The sequence below is a fragment of the Aythya fuligula genome, chromosome 3, assembly GCF_009819795.1.
Source record: "Aythya fuligula isolate bAytFul2 chromosome 3, bAytFul2.pri, whole genome shotgun sequence".
NCBI classification, from domain to species: domain Eukaryota; kingdom Metazoa; phylum Chordata; class Aves; order Anseriformes; family Anatidae; genus Aythya; species Aythya fuligula.
Genome location: NC_045561.1, coordinates 43,758,708 through 43,779,230, shown reverse-complemented (window position 1 = coordinate 43,779,230; position 20,523 = coordinate 43,758,708). Strand labels below are relative to the sequence as shown.

At 39.8% G+C, this 20,523-nt stretch overlaps 1 protein-coding gene across 1 annotated transcript in view; it reads right to left on the bottom strand.

Annotated features, from left to right (window-relative positions):
• Positions 1 to 19,485, bottom strand: part of THBS2 (thrombospondin 2) — a 32,112-nt gene extending 12,627 nt beyond the window's left edge. Inside the window, exons 1-14 of the mRNA XM_032185526.1 lie at positions 19,417 to 19,485; positions 18,248 to 18,322; positions 16,775 to 17,331; positions 15,382 to 15,466; positions 10,754 to 10,950; positions 9,866 to 10,006; positions 9,502 to 9,598; positions 8,273 to 8,443; positions 7,335 to 7,511; positions 5,656 to 5,829; positions 5,071 to 5,198; positions 4,815 to 4,967; positions 3,544 to 3,762; positions 569 to 676 (exon numbers count right to left, since the gene is read on the bottom strand). Of these exons, the coding sequence (XP_032041417.1) occupies positions 569 to 676; positions 3,544 to 3,762; positions 4,815 to 4,967; positions 5,071 to 5,198; positions 5,656 to 5,829; positions 7,335 to 7,511; positions 8,273 to 8,443; positions 9,502 to 9,598; positions 9,866 to 10,006; positions 10,754 to 10,950; positions 15,382 to 15,466; positions 16,775 to 17,331; positions 18,248 to 18,322; positions 19,417 to 19,423 (2,289 nt within the window). The 5' untranslated portion in view covers positions 19,424 to 19,485. The remainder of the gene's footprint in view (positions 1 to 568; positions 677 to 3,543; positions 3,763 to 4,814; positions 4,968 to 5,070; positions 5,199 to 5,655; positions 5,830 to 7,334; positions 7,512 to 8,272; positions 8,444 to 9,501; positions 9,599 to 9,865; positions 10,007 to 10,753; positions 10,951 to 15,381; positions 15,467 to 16,774; positions 17,332 to 18,247; positions 18,323 to 19,416) is intronic.
• Positions 19,486 to 20,523: the final 1,038 nt, after the last annotated feature.

Sequence of the window (20,523 nt, the reverse complement as noted above, 5' to 3'; positions counted from 1 at the left end):
GCAGAATGAATTCCACTCTTGATATATTTCTGACCTTTTGCTGATTGCAAAGGAATAACGTATTTAGACTAACTGCCTATCTTAAGTTCTTCCAGTTTATGAATCTCATTCTTGCAGGCAAATCTAAAAGAGCAAAGTATGAAACAGGCTAGTAACTTTCCTCCTGTCATTTCCCCTTGATGCTGTCTACATTTATAGTTACTATCACAATTTGCTTCTACCATACCTCAGATATAATGTCTATCAGATTTTAAAATACAATGGAACAATCATTCTCCCATTGCAAAATACAAAACTCAATCGAACTGTTCCCATGCACGCAACAGAACCCGGAACTGATATGGAGAACTTAGTTTAGCCCTGGACTCCCCAGGCTGTTTTGCCCTTCCCAGCGCTACTCTCATTTGATCCAACACAGCTTTACTCTGCAGCAGGCATCGTTCATGGAAAGCAATGCAGAGTAACTCAGCTGAAGTTTTGAACAATAAAGCTCTCATCTGTTGTAATGGTCTTCCTTAAAAAACAAATGTTAGGTCAAATGTACTGGTAACAGAGAAATGCGTCTTACTTTGTCATCTTCAACACCGTCATTGTCATCATCCTCATCACAGGCATCTCCTTTGCCATCTTTATCAAAGTCCTCTTGGCCAGAGTTAGGCAAAAGGGGGCAGTTATCCTGGTGAAAAGCAAGAATTGAGGCGTTAGGTTTACATTACATGTCAGAATGACTTGCCTGGGTAGAAGAGCAGATATGTTACACTGGAGGCTATAAAACAAGAAAATCATCCACAAATACTTTTTAAAGAGTCTGTGTTTGTTTGTTGCCAAAGATAGTAGTTCATTTGCTGCTTTCATATTGTACAGTAAGTGAAATGCATCTGCAAATCATTCTATTTCTCAGCTTTTATTCTGGTAAAGGGATGTTTCCAGTAAATTTAAATGAAACTATATAGCAAAGAACAAACACACCACACGCACATACGCTTGCTTACATCAACTTCTTATAGACACCTCATGAAGTATGTTTGAAGATTACATATAAAATGTCCAAGTTTTGTTGCCAAAAACATATACAGCCAGGAGATATCTTCAGAAACAGTTGTTCATATGGAAAGTTACTGCAATGAGGTAGTAGTACACAGCAGTAAGGGGAACCCTGTATGCAAGGGTTTTGAAAAATGGGCCTTTATACTGTTCTGCTGCACCTTTGCTCTCTCACAGCTCTGAAAATGAAAGGTGAATCTTATCTCTTTATTATGTTAACAAAGCTTTGTAAAGAAGCTTAGATTAGACTGAAAAAGTAAAAAAAAGGTCAAAGCTTTAACATGTATTCCCTTTTAAAGAAAGTACTAAAATCAGTTTAAAAAAATGGATTGCAATTCTACCACTCGCTAAGAATAAATACACCTACAAAAGAACACTTGTTTATTCTCACTTTTCCTCCCATGCCATATCTACCTCAGACCAAAACTGAATCTGCCAATGGACTGCAGAATTTTTTTATGTTTTTTTAGCATCTACCCTAAAAAAATAATACTCCAGTAATATTCCCAGCCCTGTTTTTAACCTCAGCAGTTCTAATAGTATTGACATTTTAAGAAAGAGAGAACTAGAAAACTTGTGATAAGTATCAAAACCATAATGTAACTGCAAAATCTTTACAGCACATTTTTACAAAATACTTGTGAACAGCCTTTATTCTCCAATTCTGTATTGCCTACCAATGTTACAAAATAATTTTGTGGTTGTTTTTTTTGTTGTTGTTGTTGTTTTGTTTTTGTTTTTGTTTTTTGTTTTTTTTACAATTAAAAAGAAATAGTCGAATCATTTTGTGTGTTTGCAACTGTATGTTTGTCTGTATTCTCTATAGATTTTAGTCCAATTTCATACAAACCCAGTAGCGAGGCAGCCGTTTCGTATAAGCTCCCTCAAGGGCAGCCAGTTCCCATAAGCTTTACAAAAAGTAAAGAATGAAGACAAGATAGATCTAACCAGTGTACTCAAAAAACTTTTTTATTAGGTATTAGAAAATAGACTTAGACATAGAGTCATAGAACAATTTAGGATGGAAAATAACTTTAAGATCATGAACTACAAACACTAACCTAGCACTGCCAAGTCTACCATTCAGCCACGTCCCTGAGCACCATCTACACGTCTTTTAAATATCTCCATGGATGATGACTCAACCACTTCCCTGAGCAGCCAGTTCCAACACCGAAATTCCAGAAATCTTTCCTGATATCCAACTTAACACACACCCCCGGGGTTTGGTTTGCTTCTGGTATTGTTAAGGTGTTTTTCTTTCTTTCCTCTTAAATGAAATACTTGTGTCTGTTAGACCAACACATATCTTATAGAAAGCATGAATCAATCCTTGGAAACAGTTTTTTTTTTTGAATGGGTACAGCATGTTAGGATTTTAATGAAAACTAATCATTTGTCTTACATCTTGGGTCAACATGTTGCAGATCCTGATGATGGGAACTAAAAATGAATATATGAACTGCAACTGTTGAACTGCCTGGAACCACAATGAACACACATCAGACAGGGTGAAGAAATCGGTATCTGAGAGGCTCTGAAACTCTCTTGTGCTGATAAAGCCTAGATTCACAACTTCAACTGGATTACACCTGGGTAACTTCTGATTCTCACAAACTGCCTTATTTGAAGCTTTCCTAGCTTCTTGATCTGTATTCCTTTTTTTAACAACATAGAAAGAGGTCCCAGGGAACATACCATGGGAAGCAATCACTGGTAAACCAATATACAACCACTTTTAGGCTCCCTGATGCTTACTTCCCTCCTTTGTGTAGTGATCTTTCATTTTTCACTACGATGGCTCAGCCACAGCAGCAAGGGTGAACAGTCCCATGCCAGGTCTACAACCAATGTGGCAGGCAGGTCATTCCATCTGGTAGAGGCGGTAAGAGCTGTGACTCCACATTCCGAAAGGTAAGAGAGGCTGCACTTCCCATCTTCTCCCACCAAGTGTTATAAGGACAACTCTGTCTGATTACTCATATTCATCTCTGTTTCCCATTGCTAAAAATTTTCCCAGGCTCTGAATCCAGTTTCACAGTGTAACTCTTTAAAAGGAAAGGATAGTCCACAAAAGATTCAGAACTATAGACCTTACTTGACCATTATGGTCTGGTTACAGGCCTTACGGGTGAGATTTCCAACTCAGCTGCACCCAGAGATGCTGTTTAGTTCTAACTAGCTGTGCGCTCTACACATGCTTTAGGTAGCTCCTATTCAGTACGCCACCTCTGCCTTCAACATATGTCGAGCAGAAAGAAATCCAAAGCAGAGGGCTCTGGATTTCATTTTGAGAATCCTTACTGAATCTAGTGTTAAGTGAATACACATTCAATGGAATCTCCCAGAAAATAAGAATGCTACAAACATTCAAAGCTTAAATGAAAGCAAACACCAGTTTGATGTTGAAAAAAATTACTTCCAACTGTTTGCGAAAAAAAAAAAAAGGAGAGAAAATCTGGTTATGGTGTAACTTTTTATCAACAGTATTTTACCTACCTTCACACAGTGGTATGTAGCATTAGCAGCACAGACCAAGTTGTTATTTGGCCAGCCATCCAAATCAGAATCCTCACCACAAATGCGTCCATCACCAGCATAACCTGTCCTACATTCACATTTGTACATAGGATCACTGAAATGGCCTAGATAGATGCACTCCGCAGACTTATGGCAGCTGTGTGTCTTGTCCTTGCATGGATTCTCAGGTTCACAGACCTGTAACAAATAAAGTATACTCACTGAAGCATGGCAATCATCACAGCCAGATGTGTGTGCCTTAACTTGGTCAAAAGCAGGCCAGTTATTTAGATGCCTAAAGACAGGAACTTTGTTTTAATTGTGGTTAGTAAGCCACATTGCTCTGTCAGTTCACATCTCTAGAAAATCTGTACAATGAAAATAATTAAAACAAGCCACAAGAAAAGTTGTGTATTAGAAAAAAGAAATTAAAAGAAATTAAAGTGGTTAATGTTTTCAGGACTCTATCCGATTTCTTACATATGTCATTAATGCCCAGAAATTTATTTCAATGGAAAGTAGACTGTACTCACCTGTATGCTTCAGTGTTCCCCCTGTCAGTATGCAAAGACTACCTTTATATTCTTAAAACAAAGACAGCCTAATGTATTTTCACATTCCCCTCAAGTAATCTTTTGTTACCTCTTTGTATCACTGTGCTTAATTTCTTTGACAGTATCTGAGAATCTTATGCTTTATGTTTAGACTTCACGTGTTGAACCAACCAGAGGTTGACTCAACAGCAACAGAGAAGGCATTCCAAGGCATCTGTTTTAATAATTTTGTCCTGTCTCTCAAACCGTAGGCTTCAATATCACTTTCACTTCCTTATATCCTTTCCCACTGACAGTTGTCAGCCCAACAGAATTTAAGGAGAACTTTAGACATATGTCTGATGATATCCACATTCAGCAATATACTTATATGGATAACTGTACTAATCCTTCAGTTCCCAATCCTCTGAGTTGGTATATACACCCAAAAGAAGTAATTGCAAACTAAGAGAATGCCTACTTCTTGCATTTTACATTCATTTGGTCCTAGGCAGATGCCTAGAGAAAATAAAAACCTTTAAAAGAAACCAATAAATTCATTTCTTTGTCATTCAAACCAAAAACCACCCTGGAGCAGCAGTTATCCATTTCAAGTTATCTTTGTTTTGCACCCAAGTTTATCACGTTTTCATCCACAGACACTTTCAGTGAGAATTACTCACTTTGAGACATCAAATTCTCTTCAACATCACTTACTTGTTTCTCTGTTTTGGCAACTTCCAGTCCTACCCCATAGGGCTGACTTCCTTTATAGCGTGGAGGACATGGTAAGCAGTGGAAACCTGGGTTTGTGTTCACACAGCGATGAACCTGATTCACCTTAAAGCAAACATCTGACACAGCTATACACTGTAGGAAAGGAAAGAAAGAAACCAATTAGATGGCCACATAATTCCCAAAAAATGAAAACTTCACAGTAATTTCCTGATGTTAATGAAAATGAAGTCAATACCTCATCAAGATCTTCACAGACTGTACCATTGCCAAGGAAACCTGCTGGACATGGCCCGCATGACCAAGACCCATCTGGGTAGCTGTTGCATTCTGCTCCAGGAAAGCAGGGATTTGATAAACACCCATCTGGAAAAGACACATAAAAGCATCTATTAAGTTATGAGCATGAATGGCACATAAGACCATTTAAAAAACAGCTATTCTCTGTTCATAAGCATAGGTCACATCTGATACAACCAAGTCTCATAAAAACCTTCAAAATTAGGGTTATTAAGTGTATTTAACATTGATTAACTATTGTTTTAATATGAAACTATTACAGGTTGCTAAATCCAGTTGAATACCTTACAGTATTTTAGGCCCTGATTGAAAAGGGCATCCCTTTTCAGGAAGAGTCAGTATCAAGAAAATATATAAAATCCCAGTGATCTAATCAGCAACCAAAAAAAAAAGTTAAAAGTGCTTTCCTGTAACCAAGGTGTCATTAGCAGATTTCTGTAGTGTCAATTCCAATTTTTTTCCACTAAGGAAACAAAAGCAAAAACAACTACACAAACAGAATAACGAATGATTAAATACCAACCAATCGGGCAATCCTTCTTATTGCACATATCATGTTGTTTGGTATCTCCCACACACGGCTTTCCTCCGTACTGTGGCTCTGGACTGTTACAGAGGCGAGACCTCTCACGGATTCCTCCTCCACAGGTAACAGTACAAGCAGACCATGGAGACCAAGGACCCCACTGGCCATTCACTAAAATATGCAGGAAAGAAGGGAAAAGAAACGTACCGGGGACAACATTTCGTGCCAGTTACAACAATCATTTGCTCAGATCCCTGACAGTTTTTCATTACACACACAGAGGAAGAAAGACGCTGGCAAAGCCTTCTACTGAGATAGCAGTATTTCAGAAACAAACAAGCAAATAAAAAATACCCAACTGCTTTATGGGCCTTTTTGGCCAATAATTCAAAATAACATGCAGTGCCCACTGGCTTGGTATGTTTCCACTTAAGCTGACCAGAGCAAGTAGGGCAGCTTCAAAGCTCCCTGCTCAGATTCCATTTCATACAGACAGCAGCAGGTAACTACAGGATACAAAATTCTGCTGGGCCAGACCTGTGCTCAGACCTGTGGACTTTATGGTTAACAGTGTGTTCAGCATTTATATTTTGTTGAAGCTATTTCTTGTTTGTTAATCTATTCACCAGTTTATCTTCAATGGCATTGCTTAACTCAGAATAAATGACTTATTTGAATGATTCTTCAGCATAATTTATATTGGTACAATCCCACCAATTCTGGTGTCATCATTCCTGATTTTTCATGAAATATAAACATCTGTGAACCAAACTGTTTGTTCTTAGTGCTGTAAAAAACAAAGGGGCAATAGTGTGTGTCCATAAATAAATCATCTTTGTCAATGTTGCTAACTTTGTGTGCACAAGCAGGTAAAAAAATAGCTCTTTAAGTAATATTGGGTTAATATTAGCACGAAATTCAAGCTCATATCCCATAAGTAGAATGGAAAGCATGGAAAGAGGAGGGAGTGAAGAAATACATTCAAAGTGGAAAAAAGGAGGAAAAATCATATGAAAGGAAAGAAAAAGGCATGAAAAGCAATCTCTAAAGAGGTTAGAACATGTAGATGAGGAACAAAGAATTGTAATATGAAATAAATCTGTTGCATACATATAAAAATGCATTTGAATGTATGCATTCAAAGAAACCTGGCTACTGGGTATTATATGTCTATTCCTAATATGTACAGTATGAGCTTCCTTTGAGATAGAAAACATTTATACTTTTTTTATGCATCAATAAATTAATAAACTATTATAAGAACTCAAACTGTTACTGTTTAAAGCCAAATAATAACTTGGGAGGCTTATAAAACCTCAGACTGCATTGCTGTGTTCACTCTAAAAACATTGTGAGGCAGATTCGTAAAATGGTAACTACAGCCGTGGAGAACTGTTTTGAGTATCAAGACGTTAAACAGCAAGTCAGTGGCAAGTCTGTAACAGGAATCTCCACTTCTTGACTCCTGATTCCTCCAGAACCTCTGTGACCACTGCCTCCTGAAAATGATGCTAAAACTCAAAACTCAGAGCAAATAAAAGTTATTTCACCACTAAACTACATATTGTATTATCTGTCATAGAAATTCACTATAATCTAGAACTGTATTAAGAGAAGAATTCCAACTTCTTGAACAACACTATTGAGTCATCTTTGATTTAAGGCCACAGACTTACCTGGGCATGGAACCTTCTCACATTTCTCTGTTTCACGCCCATTACCCACACAGTTTTTCCCACCCATCTGAGGAATAGGGGAATTGCAGAGGCGGATGCGGGTGATATTTCCTACTCCACAGGTAACTGAACAGGAAGACCAGGGTGACCAGTGACTCCAGCCACCATCTTGACGTACTGCCAGAGAAAAGATCAAAATTCAAGGATATAGCCCACCTGCAGCAGTAATACAAACTCACTTGTAAACTTAACCTCCTAACAAGCCCCTTACCACATCTGATGCTCCTGTCTCTTTCCTACCACTGTCACTTACAAAGTCCAGTATTTCAGATTGGTCATTCATGTACAGCTTTCTTAAGAGTCCCAATGACCAGCCAGTATAGCATTAAAGAGAATGCTAAACAGTTTACTTAAAAATAAACTTGTTCTAATGGAACAAATATTTAAAATGCATATTTGAACAATTAGCTGCTTCAGCAACAGCCTCAGGTACTCCAGTAGCTTGGATAAACTACAGTTCTGAGGAAAGAGTATGATCCTTTTAATACTGAATTCCTAAACACTGCAAAGATACTTGAATGGGCCAATAATCATGAATGAATAGCAGATCAAACCTAGGACCCCAGCTATTGCAAATATGAACCGAGTGCTATCTCCACTTCAAAGAAGAGACTCCAGTTTATAATGTGTAAGAAAAGATGATGTACTATCTTTTTAATTAATAGAGTGCCCAGAATGCACATAGATACTACATTGATAGTAAAGGAATATTTGAAAGGGGAGAGATAAAGAATCTAACGATAGCTACTTTAATTATGCATATGAGTGTTCATATGCCAACTGTGAATAAGTGTTCACAGAAAATCCAAGCTAAGCTTATTTTTCCTTAGAGAAGTCAAAAGAAGCTTTAAAAAAAAGAGAGAAATTTTATTACTTACTGCGATGGTCGCATTTCTTGAAGCTACACATCCTTGTTTGGATGTGTGGGCCTGTACAAGCACTCCTGGTGACATCACACGATCTTCCTCGCATCTGAGTCCCAGAGCCACAGGTAACTGAGCACTTTGTCCAGTCTGACCAGGGTGACCAGCCTTCCTCACTGTCATCAGCTGGCAAGCAAAAGATACAAAAAAGTACTTAGCATGAAGTGTTGCTTCTATTACCTTACTGGGAAGATTTTCACTTCCCTTTCGCTGTATAATATATGCTTTCTCCTTTAGATCTCTCTTTCTAATTTGAGCTACCATTGAAGTTAGGGAAATGTGGTTTAGGAAAATGAGTGGTTAGCCCAGATTAGATCCTGAACCTCCCTGTGTGCGGTGCACTTGCACAAGGCACTGACCCCTGAAGGAAGAAGGAAATCTTACCTCTAGAATGCACTGAGACACTCAATTCCCATATACCTTTGAGCATATATGTCAGTATGATGACACATGGCCCCACCTCTGAACACAACATTACCATGAACATTATCAAGAGCACATTGCAAGAATGTGCTCTGTGCTCTGAACAGGTAAAAATACTGAGTTTATTCCAATGCATTTTTATTTAGAACATCTAAGCAACTGAAGTAGAGCTGTTTCCTTCTGTAATAGATCTGATCCGTACAGAGTGAAGAGTACTTAACTCACACTGAAGTCCTTAGCAAAAGACTTAGTAAAGATATAGTAAGTAAAGAAGACTTAGTAAAATTACTAGAACTATCACTCCAAAGCCTAGGCCACAGCCTGCAATTCTGTCTTAAATTAACATGCCATCCTGTTCCATGTAAGAAAAGCAGGCAAAAAGATGTCCTAACTTATGCTAGTCTGTTTTAATTAGGCAGAATGGAATAGGAACTACAGTGTATACTGTTGCAAACAACTAAGAAGCAGAATGTCTAGCCTTTGAAAATATGACTGGGGAGGGGTATGCATCTTACCTTTAGCATCCAACTTAGCTATGCAAGTTACCAGCTTACTTCTAAGCAACCAATTTAATTAATGAAGAAAGCACAACTCCTCCAGAAGGTAACTTTGAGCTGCAAAGTTATTTCATGTGATCCTTTCACACAAATATTTATTTTTTTTAATTTATTCTTACTTGTTTTACTTCTTGTTTTGATCTCTCCAACCAGTACTAGTGGCTTTGAAAGCCACTCTTTCTTTTTCTTTGGCTAAATACTTACAGTTTGAGCAGACCGGACAGCATTCACCTTCAATAAAAGATGGATCAGCACATGAGACTGCTGGGCAGGTTATTTGATGGCATACAATTTTGGAATCCTACAGGCGAAGAAAACAACATACTGACTTACATTCACATAGAGAAGCAAATAAAGTTGTTTTTTTTTTTTTTTTTTTTCTGGAGAAGGTTTTGTGTATAGAAATTCTTTGATTTGTTCTAAATGCCACAAACATTGGGACTTTTTTTCTTTAAAAAGTTTCATAAGTCTAGGTCAAGCTCTCTGTAAATGTGACTAGACCTGGACAGTCGAGATGGATTAAACCTGCTGTTTGTTTCTGCAGAACAGAGTATCTCCAAAACCATACCTGGCAGGTGCACTTCGTGCAACTATCTACAATCCAGCTTTCATTATCTGCAAAGACACGGCCATCCTGCCAGCAAACAGACTGGTTCTTGAGTGTTTTGTTAGGCCCAATCAATTCCCACATAATTTGGTTCTCTTCAGACTAGAAGGTGAAGCAAATGAAAAAGTTAGTGCATTTTCAAGCAAATAATTTTAAACAAGGCAAAACTGAGAATCACTACTGGATTTAAATTTTCCAGTAAAAAATCTACACTTTTACATATGTACATGAAGATGATGACCTCGTGTACTGCAATACTGTGTATTAATTCTTCACTAATAGCACAACTACACTCATCCAGTACCAAGGGAAAGCAGTTCTTAGGAGTTTTTCTTCCTTTACGTGGGAAGATTTTACTCTTGAGACATACAGAATATTAATAAACTTCCTTCAGAAAAGATCAATTTATCCAGAAAAAGATTTGAACACTTCAGTAAAACATTACCAGCCCACTTACTACATATATCTCATATACTTACAGTTTTTGTACATTGTGCATACTTGCTGATGCATTCAGAAATGTATAAGCATGGTAACATCGCTTTAACGGTATACAGGTAAGGTATAGTTTGCTAGCTTTCAATTTCCAAACTTGCAGTATCTTTTAAAGGTTTGATTTCTTCTGTGTGCAAGTGCATGTGCATGTGTTCTTTTAAACCCAGTCAGTGAAAACCAAGCCTTCATTAAAGAGCCATACTCAAGAACTACATTACCAGTCACTTTGAAAATGTGGGTCACAGAAACCTCTATTAGCCTTGTCATCTATCAACCAAAGCGCCACGGGGAAGAGAAAGGAAGGAGCCCCAAACAACAGACCTCTTCCAGTTCTTCAGCCTTGGAGGTACTTACCACTTTTTGGAGGTTATCAGCTAAGTTATTCACCACAATGCGCAGGCCAGTGAGCTCAGTGAACATTGTTCCCAGCTCTTCACAGGAGCGGTCACAGAACTCAGCCTTCTTCTCTGGTTTTTCACCCACATACTCGGTTGTGACAGCAGGGCTTAAGTGAAGTATTTCAGTGCTCTCGTTGATGGTGTTCACTTCAGCTGGTAGCAAGAGAGGGAAAAAGAAGAGTTGTATATAACAAGTTCTTCCACAGATTACAGATTCCTGCTGAAATCACAGATTGGCACCCATGGGTAGAGTTTAAACACAGCTCTTTTGGAACAGCTTCATGTTATATTATACCCTGAATAAGAGAAGGGTGGGATGTCAGCTGGTTCCAATAATAGTCTTTCCCTTTTCAAAATTAAGAGCCAGGCTCTGTCTCACACAGTGCTCACTTTAAAACACTGTGGGCACTGCACCACATTTATTTATGAAGAAATCAAAAAGGACATAGTAACAGAAAATCAAACCTATTTCATCCAGTCAGAGCCATGAAAGATTTCTTTTTTTTTTTTTTTTCATGACCTATTGTATTTTCTCAATGATGGAAAAAGACACAAGAAAAGACTCCTCAGAGAAGCTCGTTGGCATTGTTCTGCCCACATATCCCATGTTTACTTGAACCAATATGCAATATATAACCAACCTCTGGGGTGCTCTATGTTGCACTGCCTGGTGTCAAACTCAGAGGAGCTGTTATATTGTCAGTTTAATTCTGAACTGAAATGGAGATGAACCTAAGATCAGGTTGATTTGTCACTCCAGCCATTCCTCCATCAGGCAAACCTTAATTAAAACGGAACTTCTCATGCATTAGAGAGGGAGAACTCAACATGTTCTAATATCAGACTTTAAAAGACCTCCCTGTCTATAGCAAACTCTTGAAAATGAATGTAACAGAAAGCATCAGCAGTAATTAAAAAATAAAAGAAATAAAACACTCATAACTAAATAAAACAATCTGTCTTCTATTAAGCATTTAAATCTTCACCAGGTAAATATTCTATGGCTTCCATGTATAGGCTTTCCGTCAGGACTCAACAGCATGTTCAACTTTACTACCAGTTATATAGAAATCCATACTGTCCCATCATTCACTAAAGATTCATTTACCAGATAAAGAAATGCTGTAATAACTTGAGGTTACCAAACAAAAGAGAGAAGTAAAGGATATAGCAATTTAAAAAGAAGAAATTAGCAGAGGATTGTGAGTTGTAAAATATATCCTTCTGAACACCCCAATACCATTCACTGTCGACAAGCCATGGAAGGTGGCAATGCTAAAAAAAAAAAGTTATGGCTTGATTTCATGCTTGATTGTATATGAACTGCTAGATGTAAATGTACAGGCAATGAAAATGGGAGCAGCATTATTCTCTATTCATTTAGAAGTCTAAAAAAAAAAAAAGAAAAGAACAAAGAACCAACCCAAAAGATGACATTAAATAATTGCTTCTCAACTGTATTTAAGATGTTTGGTTTGATGTGATTTTCTATTACTAGCTATGGAGTATCTGTTGCTAGCCACTGTCTACAATAAATTATTTGCAGTGTTCCAGCATTTATATAATTGTCTATCTTCACTTACAGGATGGAAGAAAACCGATATACCACATAACGGATCAGACTTCTCTGTGTCATAACTGTTTACTTCAACTGCTTTTTGATTCCCTGGAAAGAATGCAATTTTCCTACCACACTGAAACACCAGGTTTCTCAGATTCCCCCATAGCACTTCTCAGGTCATTAATTTCATATTTTTCAAGCCAACATGGAGTGTGCCTTGACCGGAACATTCTAAGGACATTAATAAAGCTGCAATCTCAGCAGGAAACATAAACCAAAACTATGTTAGAAGAGCTAAATCCACACTTCCTACTGGTACTTGGCAGCGACTGAAAGAAGATGCCTGGGGATCACTGCAAAATCAGTTCTCTGCTGCTGGCTTCCTGCTAATTTCCTAAGGAGCACATGATTATCTTAAAATGAGAAACCAGAACAGCAGAATGTGCATCCCTTCACATATGCAAATCTCATTCTGTTGATCTAGCTGGAGAAAGGATTTTACTGATGTGTCTATTTAGGCATGTTTTTATCATCTCTCCTACTCAGCACTGTGTGTAAGAACTGCTTAAAATATTTGCAGCCACCATACTACAGAGATACTTTCCTACCCTCAATTCAACTGCAGTCTCAAGCTACCCTTTCATTATACCTCACCTTCTCATACTGCAGTAAGATACATAAGGGAAACACAGTCCTGGTTCTGAAAAAAGCAGCAGGATTTTTGTGCCCTCATTGCTGAGGGCAATTCACTGATAATGTCTGCCATGTGGGATACTCTCATTGGCATCTTAGCACCTGTACCTCAGCTCAATAGGTGGGTGAGGAAAATGGGAAAATATTTATATATTCTGTGCTCAGTAGCATATCACCCATGGCTTTTCATCTGTGGTAATTAAACTGGATAGGCAATGTCAGAAAATCTCGGTCATGCATGTAAGAAACTTCTCAAGTCATTCTGATGGCCTCGAACCACAGCATGCCATTAGAGCTCTTCTGCCATTAGACAACAATTTCCATCTTGCAGTGTTCTCTTGGTATTGTAAAATAAAAGTAAAAATACTGTGTGTGAAATTATTTGCTAAGTATTTCTCAGGAAGGATAAAACCAATACCTGTATAATTTATCAGACCTGAGAATTTGGAAGGTCACAAACATGATAAAATATGCATTAAAAAATGCTGCTGGATATGGTGGCTCAGGTAGGTACATAACAGTATGCAAAACTCAGTTATCCCTTTAGGCTCCCATTGGCTTCCTCTTTATAGTAGAAATACTGTACTAAAATATTCCATTTTTACTTGGTGATATTTCAAAACATTTGGTCCAAATATTTTCCTTTTTGGTAATCAACCAATAGTAATATAAATGATTTGAAGACACCCTCTTTCATTTGTTTTGCTGGTTAAATATATTTACACCTAGGGAGCCCAGCATCTTGAATAATGACACAGTTCTGCCTCTGACCGCTGAATATGCCTTCTGCATTCTACCTCAGTTACTAGGAATATTGCTTCCCCTGGCAAATGAAGCAGGGTAGCTGAACTGAATCCTTCCTGAAACCATCTCTTATTTAGATTACAGTTGGACCTAAATAAATATTCTATTCTCCCACAACAGATCAGATCTCAAGCATTTTCTTCCACCAACAAGGCTGAAAACCCATAATCAGTAGTTCTGTGCAGTTTGTAGTTTCTGAGTACAGAAAACAGTGTCGCTGGGATAGATGATAACCAACAAATGAGGGCTTGTTTTCTTACTTGTGCCATCCAAGGCCACTTCCATTGTAGCCCACAAGACACATTTCTAACACATCATCACACTTGTGCCTGAGGTCCCACAGCAAGGCGCCTGAGGTCCCACAGAAAGGCACAGCTCTGGAATGTACGGAATAACCAAACAATATGTTTTATCAAGATTTAAAAAACAACTAGCAAGCTCAGGTAATTTTTGAATACATACATACATATATACATGCATATTTATACATCTTAGAGACTTCTCATTGCAAAATCTCAGAACTCTGTCTCCCTTTGAAGAAGTTAAGACCTGCTACTGCTTAACTTTCAGGTCATGTACAAGCAAAGAAAAAAGTAGAGCATAGTCTCCTTAACTGACTTGCTCAGTGTCGTATGTCTTGGCAAAATGACAGAAATAATGGCATTTCAGATAATAAGAGTTTCAAATAAAATCCCAAAGTCCTGACTGCCTTGTGCAAACACCGTGTTCTTATGGAATCAATTGTCTTTGAGTCTTGACTGAGCTCCTGCCAGTTACAAACGCTGGAAAGTAAAATAGCACCTCCCATGAGTTCTACTGCAAAACCTTAGTGCATACTTGACAAATTTTCATTACTCTGTCATGAGGAATCCAATCTACTCCCACGCACAGAGGGCTCCCCTCCTGGTGAGGTCAGCACGTACAGGACTAACAAGAATACATGGCAGCCTGTCACACACATGCCTTCCATAGTTTCTTATTTTGCTTTTGTTGTTTTGGTTAACACCCTTCTGGGATTCAAACCCAAAGCCTATTTCATTTGAGAAACTCATTGTTGAATAACTCAGTGTCTTAAAAACGGATGCTTGAGACTTGCTCATGGACCCATTGAGAATCAGGAGCAGAATTCAGAAAATGTTCTTAGTCTTGTGCTCAAGGCATCAGAGAGGTATCTATCTTCTCATGGAAGAAGATAGATACTTTCATACATATGCATTTTTCCTTCTATTTCTATTTTTTTTTCTTTACAGCTTTTCTCCCAACTTCAAAACAGAGACTCAGAGTTATAAACCAATGCAGAATGAACTAAAGATGTAGGCTGGAGAGAAGGAAGATAACTAACAAGCATGTTCCTTTCACCACCAAAAAGCAACTTGCTTTCTTTTTCATCATCAAATAAGAATTAAATAAGAATCCTCTAAAATTTCAAAGAGATCTGTTGTACATTTTTAATATAATAAGTCAGTATTGGCGATTCTCATTTTCAAAGTCAACTGAATATAAATGGGGAAAAAAAAAAGCCTTACTTGACTGGCTCCTCTGGCATCCTTTTTTACGTAGAACATCCTCTACTGAAGTATCAAAGATTAACTGAATATTTTGCAAAAGACCCTGTAGTAATAATAAAGAAAATTAAAAAAAATAAATAAAATCAGATCGACTTGGGATTAACCAATAACTAATCTGTCTCAACCATTTGCTACTGACTGATGTAGCTGACTGGTTAATATGAAAATAAAACAATCTACAAGGCATTAAAAAAAAATATTGATGGTTCTTTTATATATAATTTCAATACTTTAAGCAACAAAATTAGCCATTTTCTGAAATAGGTCATAATAAAACAGTAATAAGTTGTAGTTCTATGATGCATTGGCCATGAGGTCAAAGCCAGCTTTGAAAGCTCCTGTCCCGTCACACCTCCGTCCTTAGCCAACCATTCCGATGCACTCTCTTCAATTGTGCTGACACTACCCTGAGACGACACTATAAAAATAGACCAGTATATTTCATTTAATCTATTTTTAAACTAATTCCTTTCTTTTTTGAGACTATTTGTTATTTCAGTGGTCCACTGAACTGTACAGTTCCAGAACTAGTTCCATCAGCACAACTTAGTCATGGAGGCAGGAATGGAGAGGCTGTGAGCAACAATTTCTGACCCTCCTGCCAAAACTACTCAACACATGGAACCACTCTCCAGCATGTCATGCTCTGACTGACTACTAGATGGCATAATAGGATGGGAAAATAAAGGGCTTTACAAATTTTTGAAGCCACAAGTTTAAGTTTGATTTCAACTGTAAGTGAAAAGAAGCTATCCTTAGAGTACATGGACCAAATCACATCATTTTATGGACAGGAAGTCATTTTCATTTCATAGGAAATTGTAATTGCTTTGTTTTAAAACAAAAGAGAAGCAAAATGCTTTCCGCAAGAAAGAAAAAAACAAATCTTTAACAGGACTAATCAAAACATTTTGTTCTGATTTTTTTTTTTTTAATTGAAATGAAAGGTTACTTATTCAAATTGGCAAATCAAGATATTCTGTTAGGGTATGGTCCAACACCACACCTTTCAACTCCATTAAAAATTCTTTTCTTCCTCTATCTTTTTCAAATAAAATTGAACAAATATCAACAGGTTCTATGAACTGAACAGAAATACTTCAACTAAAAAATAGGTCTTCAAGCTATTTCCAAAGAGTTCTGCAAAATCAACATAAAAAAAAAAAAAAAAGTGACATTCAGAAGTCTTACATTTGGAAAACAAAGAGGATTTGTGTGCTCATCTCCTGGCCTTAGACTTTATCAGTCCTTTTCAATAACTCCCAAATTCATGCAATATGGATCCACCAATGCAGTTACATAACTGCAATTGCAATTACGATATCTCACCAGAGACCTCCAGGTTACCTACCCTGAAGTGATTCTCCCGAATGGACCCTTTTGCCACATACATTCTGCTGTTCTCTGCTTTCAGCTGTTCATAGAAAGGCTCCTCCAGAATGAAGCTGTCAATAAGGTCACAGCCAACATAGAGGTTGTAGTTCTCCCCTGTTATTTGCACAGTGAGGTTCTTCCACTGCGAGTCAGCAAGGTCCACGTCTTCCAGGGAAATCACGTTCTGGAAGCCATCCACCCAATAGATGAGGTCCAGGGTGTTGGCTCGGCCATTGGAAATTATCTCAAACTGCCTCTCACTGATGCCAGGACCCTCTAAGGCAAGGATGGTGCCTCTAGATTGCCTGTCCTGTCTCAGGGTGGCTGAAAGGATAAAGCCCTCATTTTGCCGTATGAGTTTGACAATCTTTTTTACCTTCTCTGGTTTAAATGGAGGTATATGGTCAAACCGAATGAAACGGTATGCTGGGATAGTGGGATCTGGACCCCGAAACAATTTTGCTCCGACTGTCTTTCGGTTTATGTTACTGATTTGAAGTAAATCAAAGGTATTCTCCTCTTCCTTGTCACCATCTGAAAAAGTGTGTGACAATGTTACTACAAAAAGTGTCTTAAGAAACAATTCTGCACACTATACTTAGTAACTGCAATTACAGGATGCACATGAAGAACAGCAGAGCAAATTTGGTACTCTCCTACCTCCACAAACATAGTTGCTTTACTACTATGCAAGTGAATAGTATTTTCTATCTGTCAGTTTCATTTACATGACACCTCTCTTCTTTTATGTCTGTAGGTATCAGTATTCCATCATATAACTAAACATATGACTATACAATTTATATCACTATATAATACACAATTGTACATAATGTTCATGAACTGTATGTTCATGTATGTGTCTATGCATAGATGCATGTAATGATGTAATCAGTAGATATTTTTACATATATGAATGGATAAGGAAGCTGAGCCAATTTCTATATTTTGACTATGAGCTAACAAAAATCAAATGATGAGAAGTCATGTGGCCATGTGACAACAGGAAGCAAGAGATGTGCATTTTAAAGTTTCAGGACAAGAAATCAGATGTAAATGATGGCCTGGCACTGTGCCAAATTACATTCTAGTTATACTTGGTCTGTAGAGGTTTGTTTCTTTAATTCCATCTTTTTAAAAAGTTCATCCCAAGTGATTCTGTTTATTGCACAATACATTTATACTGCAGAGAAGAGTATAATAACAATTACTTCTGAGATTATATACATTTCAATCAATGATTTCTAAAGAGAAAATTTAAAGTATTTATTAGGAAATCTTCATTTAGCAGTAACTAGATACATCTAAAAAAAAAAAAAAAGCCTCAGTAACTACAATTCCAGACACTTAAAAGTCATATATGTTTACTGTGCCTAATGTATGTCAGATAGGACTATTTCTACACCAAGTTTTAGCTTTGTGAGTTAACTATATCTCGCTAAGAACTTACCCTGAGCATCTGAGGAAACCCACAGGGTTATCAAGACAGCAAGCCACAACAGCCCACTCCTCTGCACCATAACTCCTATAAATAAACCAAAAAGAAGTATTAGGGAAATAACCTTTATCAAGTACAAATATTTTAATTTGCCTTAGGAACGTAAGCAGAATTCTCATTATATACCCCAACTACACATAGGAAATCAAATTCCTATCTTTTTTGATTATTGTTGTGCTTATTCATTACTGATGCCAGAAGGAAAGTGGCATCAGTTGAAAGGATGAAGAACTCTTGACAGTAAGGCTCCTTTTCATGTAAATGACCCTACCAGAAAATAAATAAATAAATAAATAAATAAATAAATAAATAAATAAAAGAAAAGAAAAACAAGAAAAAGAAGAAAGCCACACAGAAACTACATTTTTTCTGCACAATCTTTTTATCAGGTGGCATAGGGACCACATGATACTGTTTGATATACAGCATATTAATAGCTGCAACTTTACGTTGGATCACAAGGCTGAAATTTCTCATTCAGATGAAAACCCTTCCAGGACAATGGGACCTCACTAAACGCTAGTTTTAATCGCTAGGGATAGTTTTCATTCAGTGCCTTTTCCAGTGTCTTCACACAAACGCCTCTCCCCTTCTCACACACATATCATTTACCCATTCCTACCGCCCTCTGTACGCAATCATAGCTGGAGAAAGTGACTTCCAACGCGATGCTATTTTCGCCCCGCGGCGCTGTACGGCGCAAAGCCATGTAACTGCATCTCCACACGCGTGTGCTCTCACTCGCTTGGACAGGCAGACACTCACTTCGCACACACCTCCGGCTCCAACACTCCCAGCGCTCCACACGTTTTTGGAAGCACTCGGGGATACCACCTTTAGCTGTCAGCGATTTCTTTTTTTTTTTTTTTCCCGCAGCTCCTCTGATTTCTCGCGTCTGTTGATACGGACGGGGCTGCGCTCACCGGGGATGCGCGTTACCTGCAGCACCCCGCACACCCAGCACCTCCCCGTGGGGCAATGCCCAGAACAAATACCCCCTGTCCCTGTCCCAGGTCGGGTCGCCTCATCCCCAACCTCCAGGCTCCGTAGCCCAGGGCGAAGCCCACCGGAGCAGCCCCCCGGGGGTGCACCTCGGAGGGGCACGGCGCCCAGCGCCTCACCTGGCATGGGGGGAGCCGCCGGGGCGAGGAGGCCTCTGCCTGCTCCGGGGTCGACGCGGGCGGAGCGGGGTGCGGAGCGGGGCGCGGAGCGGGGCGCGCAGCGGAGCGGATCGCGGTTCCCAGCCGCCGTCGCACGTCCCTCCGCGGCCCCGCGCCCCGCGCCGCCGCCTTTATGGGCTGCGGGCCGGGCCCCGCTGTCAATCAGCGGCGCCGGGGCGCGCCCCCGGCTCGCTGCTCGGCGGCGGTGACACGGCCCCCCCTCGCCCCCTATCCGCCCCCCCGCCGCCCCCTCCCGCCGGGCCGCCCGCTCTCGCCTACCTGCGAGGCGGCGGCGAGCCCGGCCCCCTGCCCCGCACCGCCCCGCGACCGCCCTGCGGAGGGCGGTGCGGGAGGCGGGACGGGCCCCCCGGGGCGAGAGGGGAGAGGGAGAGGCGGAGGGGCCGCTGCGGAGCCCCCGGGAGCCGCCGCCGGCCCCGAGAGCGGCCGGGAGCCCCGTCCCCTCGGGCGGCGGGCGGGGAGAGCGACTGCGGACCCTCCGGCCCGGCCCGGCCCGGCCGGCGCTCCCCGGCACCTCAGTGGCTCAGGGCTCGGCTAAGCCGTCCCCAGCACCGAATCCTCTCGTTTTCATCCCATTTTTTTAAATATTTTTACGTTACGGCGGCAGCACAAAGGCTGCCTTGGGCGCTGTCCCCCTGCCGTTTGTCAGGCAATGGTTTCTCAAGTGAGCCCAAGCACCCCGGCCCCTCTTGGCTCCCCGTGGAGCACTGGTCCCTGCTGACCCCAAGGAATTGGGGCTTTCTTCATGTTTCTTATGGAGGGAGCCATCCCTCAGGCTAACGTGAGCACATGAGAAATCTCACTCAGGTGTTGCGCCCAGTGTGGAAAACTGGAAAGTGCCTCCACAACAAGGTCTCACACACCAGCAGGTCACCCTGCTGAGGAGCAGCCATCGCGCTGCAGGCGTCAGTGGAGCAGGAGAAGGAATCCCTGCAGTGTGTCCACAGAACCTGCCCTGAAACATGGAAAAGTTTCAGAAGTCAAACGAGAAGACCAGGACCCCCACTGCAGAGGCCTGATCTGGGCTTGCACAATATCTGTGGAAGGATC